Source organism: Oncorhynchus tshawytscha, linkage group LG12, assembly GCF_018296145.1.
Source record: "Oncorhynchus tshawytscha isolate Ot180627B linkage group LG12, Otsh_v2.0, whole genome shotgun sequence".
Taxonomy (NCBI): domain Eukaryota; kingdom Metazoa; phylum Chordata; class Actinopteri; order Salmoniformes; family Salmonidae; genus Oncorhynchus; species Oncorhynchus tshawytscha.
In genome coordinates, this window is record NC_056440.1 from 70,159,065 (window position 1) to 70,166,140 (window position 7,076).

The 7,076-nt window shown below is 39.8% G+C and overlaps 1 protein-coding gene across 3 annotated transcripts; it reads right to left on the reverse strand.

The window, feature by feature from the left end:
- Nucleotides 1-318: 318 nt before the first annotated feature.
- Nucleotides 319-5,089, reverse strand: LOC112264070. 3 transcript variants are annotated; one of them, XM_042331009.1, is made up of 7 exons: nucleotides 4,941-5,089; nucleotides 2,621-2,727; nucleotides 2,363-2,476; nucleotides 2,185-2,238; nucleotides 1,913-2,074; nucleotides 1,549-1,671; nucleotides 319-1,101 (listed from the first exon to the last, which is right to left on the reverse strand). In XM_042331009.1, exons 1-7 carry the CDS (start codon nucleotides 4,945-4,947, stop codon nucleotides 1,063-1,065), a joined length of 606 nt encoding a protein of 201 aa, XP_042186943.1. In that variant the 5' UTR covers nucleotides 4,948-5,089; the 3' UTR covers nucleotides 319-1,062. The 3 variants fall into 3 exon arrangements, with proteins under 3 accessions (XP_042186943.1, XP_042186942.1, XP_042186944.1); XM_042331008.1 differs by lacking the exon at nucleotides 4,941-5,089 and adding an exon at nucleotides 3,068-3,226; XM_042331010.1 differs by lacking the exon at nucleotides 4,941-5,089 and adding an exon at nucleotides 3,068-3,226 and having other exon boundaries at nucleotides 319-1,122.
- Nucleotides 5,090-7,076: the final 1,987 nt, after the last annotated feature.

Below are 7,076 nucleotides of genomic sequence, written 5' to 3' on the forward strand. Positions count from 1 at the left end.
AAATCTATCAACTACAAATGGATTAGGAGAAATGGGCACTTCATATCAAACGGAATTGTAGTTCTCTGTTAGCCAAAAAGGGGCGGCATTGTAATATAAATTGAACCTCTGGGCCCGTATTCATAAATCGTCTCTGAGAGGGAGAGCTGATCTAGGATCAGGTCCCCCCTGTCAGTGTAATCTGATATTCATTATGATCTAAAAGACTAAACTGATCTTAGACCATTACTTCTACTCTGAGTCACTTTATGAATGTGGGAGTCAACTCCAACCCCCTAATGTTGAAAACATCGCGCTCTAACCCACACAGCCGCCGAGTCGGTTGTAAACCAATGGGTATACTTTATTGGTGAATTGTAAGCCATTCATAAACCCTCCATTGATCAACTTTTTAACAATTGCTTGTGGAAATATTGACCAAAAGGAGGAAGACCCAGGAAATATAACAAGAACACGAACAGAACAATAGGGTTCCTGCATCTGCTAGGACCCTTAATAATATGTAACTCACATGAGGCTACATCATGTCAAACTGTTTTTCATTGCATAAAGAAATCCATCAGTGTGACTTACACTGAGTGCACAAAACATTATGAACACCTGTTCATTCCATGACATAGGTTGACCAGGTTAATCCAGGTGAAAGCAATGATCCCTTATTGATATCACTTGTTAAATACACTTAAGTCCGTGTAAATGAAGGGAAGGAGACAGGTTCAAGAAGGATTTTTAAGCCTTGAGACAATTGAGACATGTATTGTGTATGTGTACCTTTCAGAGAGTGAATGGGCACCGGTTTGTCTCAAGAACTGCTGCGCTGCTGGGTTTTTCACACTAAATTGTTTCCCGTGTGTATCAAGAATGGTCCACCATCTAAAGGACATCCAGCCAACTTTACACAACTGTGGGAAGCACAGTGTTCTTAATGTTTTGTGCACTCATTGTATGTGTAGACATATAGGCCTACAATATTTTTTGTTGATGGAAGAATAACACGTTTTTGCTGGTTGGTTAGTAGGGCTGGATCTCTTGTCTTGATTGGTCCTCACACAGAATCTTTCCTCATTGCTGAGCAGGAGGGACTTGGAGTGTGATCACCGGCTAGAAGAGAGAACTCACACACTGAATTAAGAGATTATAACCTTAATGTTAAAACAACATTCAATCACTGATGATAATTCAGATGACCTGTTCGGTATCTGGTCAAATACAATATTTGAAATGATGAGAAAATGCCATTCAGCTCATTCTAGACATACCACAAGCATAGTATTGGTTGGCCTCCAACCGAACTTCGCATTTCAAGGTGATGTCTGTTCTAGGAAGGCATGGATTGTATGGGACTAGAAATTAGCCTGGGCATTTACAACTCACTGGATCATTTTCTTTCCCTTTTTGTTCCCATCATAAGAAAAATCATGATAATTCTGTGATAAAACCCCAATTTAGACTGGCTCACTGGCCAATGGATCCGTCTGGCATTTGCCAGAATTGACCTATGGCCAGTCCGTTTCTGATTCTAGAGGATCCATTTCTACACTGACTCACCATTCGTTGTCCCGGGGAGCAGCAGTTGACCACCTTGCAGCAGTAGGCAGCCAGCGTGACAGAGATAGCGATGAGAGCAGTTTGTATCAGGACCAACTCAGCAAAGTAATGTGCAGTAGAATCCTGTTGAAAAGAATTGGAGCATTGTGTACTTTGTGTCATGTTTTTTCCTATTGTATGACATATTTGCCTCTTTACACATTTGATAAGTAATATTTGCTTGTAACATTTGATAGGACATTCTCAATCTCAGCCCACTTTAACATCTAATATGATCATCCCAGTTTGAACATCCTCTTTCTCCATATCCACTTACATTGAAATATTTCCAACACATACTGACATATTGTCTGTACATACTCACAGTGATTGAATAGCAAGAATCATTGTGATCAGTGCTGTTGATTTCAACATATTTCCAGCAGCTATAACCATGTCTGTGTCCAGCCATGTCTGACACAGAGATGATCAAGTTGATCACTGATGCTACACAGGCCACTACCTGCATCCCCAGACAGGCCTTCAGCTGAGACAGGAGGAGAGGAGAGCAACTGAGAGCAGAATAAATGCCACTGATACAGTATATCTCACTTGTTTTGTCAAAGAACATCTACGCCTACACATTGCATAACTTACAGTGGGAAGATGGAGATTCTGTGCAGCTATGGCCAAACTACCAGCTATGATCACCTGAAGAGAATACAACAGTAAAAGTCACATCAAACTCATAGTCTCAACACTCAACTCTTTCATTTGCTTGTCTTTTAATATCAATCAAGTGAGTGCAGGGGGCACATGTATGGTGGCCACTCACAAACACTGATCCAATGACATGTGTTAAATCTTCAACCATCATCATGCTCATGCTGTTGGTGAACATGACAACGACAGAACTTATATAGAATACACTGAGAGCAATCTGAGCCACCTGAGGAGAGGAACAGAGAGAAGTAAAGTAAAATGAGCTATAGATTAAATAACATTTCATAGATCATAATACATTATAGTGACATTTAAATGGATTGCCAGACTACACAGACTACACTTCATGTATTTGCTCAGGATGATTTACCCCCAATGCTTTGGGTTCAGACTCCAGGTACTTCTGTTTTTTGTGAGAAGTTCTCTGAAAAGTCACTGTGACAAGGGGACCCTCTGCACCGGGCACGGCCTCTTCATCTGAAAAGAACATTTGAGTAAACAGTCTTGCAATAGACTGTTGAACCTACTGTAATACAATCCAATTGATTGAATAGATTGAAATGTTCTTTGGGAAGAGCGTATTGCACAGATTGCTGTTGACATGCAAAAGTTCTTAACTGTTAGATTTCCTCAATGCAGGACAATACATTCTAACTGATGTTTTTTACTGGCAAATTGTTGTGTTCAAAATGACACCCTAAGATGTGTCAGAGGAAGCCCCAAAAAAGATTGCGTTTGTTTTTAAAGCAAACATGCAGATCAGAGTCCAGATTGTCTTGTTTTTACTAACCATGCAATGCAATGATATTTGTTTTACCTGCCATAACTGTTGGATGTTATTAAGATCTCTGGAACCTTCGATACTCTTTAAAATAGTCTACTTTTGACTTCCTTGACGAAATTTATAACAAAACCACCAACGCCCCTAAACTCTTTGTGCCCCGTTATTTTTTATCCAATCCCGCCCCCTTGTTGTCAGAGGAATTTGACCCCTATCTAGGCCCACACACTCCTCCCCCTTAACTGTTAGAGTTCCTCAGTGCAGGACAGAATATTCTAACTGATGGTTTTGACTTGAAAATTGTCGTAGACTATGTCTGTGTTCAAAATGACACCCTAAGTAGTGCATTATATAGGGAAAAGGGTAACATTTTGGATAAAGATGGAACACCAAGTAATGTTCTATATAGGGTACAGTGCCATTTGTGATGCAGTCTGTATCCATCTAATGAGGCAGGTTGATAGGAGTCAGAGTCAGGTTGTTGTTGCCCTGTAGAACCTACTCATAAAGAACAGAGGACTGATAAACTACAGTCAACTGGTGCTCTAGGTTTATTTTCCTCAACTCCATGATCATCCACCAACACATTATTTCTCTAAAGGGAAACAGTAAATGAAGGTCCTGTAACTTCCTCTACAGCTGTCGACACACTGGAAGAGCAAAGTATCAGACAAGCCTCAGAAAACCAGGAAGTCAAGTCTTACCTATCTATCTATTTTGCTCTTTGGATGGAACAAATAAAAGCTAATCTCCTAAACAACAACATGTCAACTATTGTCCACCAATCCTATTACCTTGTTGTTTTTATGTTTCGTTTGACCAGGTTATGCATTTCAAAACATTTTCAAGGCAGGAAATTGTTTAGGATGTGTGACAGAAAGCATGCAGGGTTTTGCACACCCCAGCTCTTAGATCATTGTGCTGGGTCTATGTTATTCTGATTAAGCACAAAAATGACTGGCTGTATCGTAGCAGGAGAATTAAAGTAGCATGTTAGGAGAATTAAATGAGCAGGTTAGGAGAATTAGGTTAAGGTTTGGAAAAAGGTTAGGCTTAGCTAAAATGCTGTACTCTCGCCACAACTGTAGAAGCCATCAGTTCTGAGAAACCATCAGTGTCACCACACCTGGAGCTGCTTGTGGATTTGACAGGTCTAAAACGCTTCCCCCTCCGACATCGTCAAAATACCAGATATACGGGTGTCGGCTAACGTGAATCTGATTGAATCGAGCTCTCATCCATATAATCACTGTAATAATGTGTCTGTTTATTCATCTCTTGGATTTCATTCAGCTCTTTAGGCTTTGTATAAGACTTTGTAGCTGTACCCTTGCCCCTGTACCTCTTACCTCTAACCCTTGTTTATAACACTATAGTTATCCATTTACCATTACTCTAAATCTATCAACTACAAATGGATTAGGAGAAATGGGCACTTCATATCAAACGGAATTGTAGTTCTCTGTTAGCCAAAAAGGGCCAAAAAGAGCTGATCTAGGATCAGGTCCCCCCTGTCAGTGTAATCTGATATTCATTATGATCTAAAAGACTAAACTGATCTTAGACCATTACTTCTACTCTGAGTCACTTTATGAATGTGGGAGTCAACTCCAACCCCCTGTAATACAATCCAATTGATTTAATAGATTGAAATGTTCTTTGGGAAGAGCGTATTGCACAGATTGCTGTTGACATGCAAAAGTTCTTAACTGTTAGATTTCCTCAATGCAGGACAATACATTCTAACTGATGTTTTTTACTGGCAAATTGTTGTGTTCAAAATGACACCCTAAGATGTGTCAGAGGAAGCCCCAAAAAAGATTGCGTTTGTTTTTAAAGCAAACATGCAGATCAGAGTCCAGATTGTCTTGTTTTTACTAACCATGCAATGCAATGATATTTGTTTTACCTGCCATAACTGTTGGATGTTATTAAGATCTCTGGAACCTTCGATACTCTTTAAAATAGTCTACTTTTGACTTCCTTGACGAAATTTATAACAAAACCACCAACGCCCCTAAACTCTTTGTGCCCCGTTATTTTTTATCCAATCCCGCCCCCTTGTTGTCAGAGGAATTTGACCCCTCTCTAGGCCCACACACTCCTCCTCCTTAACTGTTAGAGTTCCTCAGTGCAGGACAGAATATTCTAGCTGATGGTTTTGACTGGAAAATTGTTGAAGACTATGTTCTTGTTCAAAATGACACCCTAAGTAGTGCACTTTATGGGGAAAAGGTTGCCATTTAGGGTGCCATTGCAAATGGATCAGATCCCCTGTGGGACAAATTTGGCCCGCGTGCCACCAGGGGTAGGATGCCATTTCAGACTGTTAGCTATAGTGAGCTACAATTGGTAAATTGCACTGCGATATCGCAGAGTATTTGCATAATGTTCTCATGTCATGTTCGCATCGCCCAACGGTCCCCCCGTCCACTTTGCTTCTCATCGATTTTCTTCCATTGAAAATGAATGGCTTCCGTTGTTTCATCGCCCGACATCGGCCCTAGTGGACATGGACCATTTAGACTGGCTTAGATTTGACTTACACTCCAATTACTGTTTCATCGCCCGACATCGGCCCTAGTGGACATGGACCATTTAGACTGGCTTAGATTTGACTTACACTCCAATTACTGTTTCATCGCCCGACATCGGCCCTAGCGGACATGGACCATTTAGACTGGCTTAGATTTGACTTACACTCCAATTACTTTCCATGTGAGGTGTACATTTCATTCGACTGTAAGGCTTTTCATAAGTTGAATCATGGTCATATGATCTAACTGTTATTTATTTGATTGAAAGATATGCATATGTTCATTCAAAAGACTGGTCTACAGTTTGTAGTTTGATTTAAAGCTTGCTTCTTTTATTTCAAATTGTGTGACTTCCACCCACATAGGTCAGCAGTGAAGACCTTTTCAGTTTGCCAGTGGGTTGTTGTGGAGGGGCATGCTCCTTAACGAGTGCTTTATAAATGCAAATAAATTAAACATTAACACAAATCATGCCATCAGCTACCACAGCAAGTGAAATCACTGCAACACTTAACAAATAGCTGCAGTCAGTTTCAGAATGGGTGGCAAGAAATAAGTTAGTCCTTAATGATTAGAAAACTAAAAGCATTGAATTTGTGGCAAATCATTCACTAAACTCTAAACCTCAGCTTAACCTACAAATACCCCAATGGTTATAATTATTGTAATCGGATACATTTTGTACTCTTATAAGGCTATAGACATCCCCCTAATATTGCCACATTGATGCGAAATTGATCAGATAAACTAGTCTTCATTATTATGCCTCTGTCAGAAACAGAGGTTTACTGTTTGTTTTACTGTTAACTGAGAGCTGTGGCAATTTTAGCATGTAAATCTTGGTAGGCCAAAAAATAACAAAAAGTGGGATACATGCCAGCAAAGCCACTACACAACACAACACTAAACAATACATGAAGTGCACTATAACGGAGACAAACGGTGCCCACAAACTGTTAGGGCCCACATAAAGCTGTCTCAACATCTTATCACTTCTACACCTGGCTATCAGCGGAGCCTGGTCTCGCAGCAAAACAGTTCATTCAGCCTCATTTAGAGCCTTTCAAAAAAAAAGTGCTAATATGGCTGACTTCCTTAAACTAATGTGGTATCTAATGACAATTGAGATGTACAAACTATGGCATGAGGGGATTAAGACATTAATGAGCGAGCTAGGTTGGATGTAGTCAATATAACTATTTGTTTTAAAAAAAATGTGAAAGCACTTTTGAAATGTACAGCAACAGAATTCAGAACATGGGCCGTTCTTACAGTGTTCTCCCTGTACACCAAGTCAGAACTGTAGGATAAATAAAGGGGCCATATAAGCTGACAATGAAAGCTCTTACAATATTCAATGATTACATTTCTCCAAAACAGGTTATAGGCTACATGTGTACCACCAAGTCAGAACAGTAAGCACAATTAAGAGTAAAGAAGAATATATAAGAATATAAGAATATACCAAATTATTAGGGTGAGGCATATGGCCTACTGACATGTTACTA

What these genes read in the sequence shown, in the direction of transcription:
- LOC112264070 (XM_042331009.1), bottom strand. An exon ending in ATTCTTGCTATTCAATCACT is followed by an intron (nt 1,672 to 1,912) that starts GTGAGTATGTAC and finishes TCTTTTCAACAG; the next exon opens with GATTCTACTGCACATTACTT. An exon ending in GCTCCCCGGGACAACGAATG is followed by an intron (nt 1,102 to 1,548) that starts GTGAGTCAGTGT and finishes TCTCTCTTCTAG; the next exon opens with CCGGTGATCACACTCCAAGT.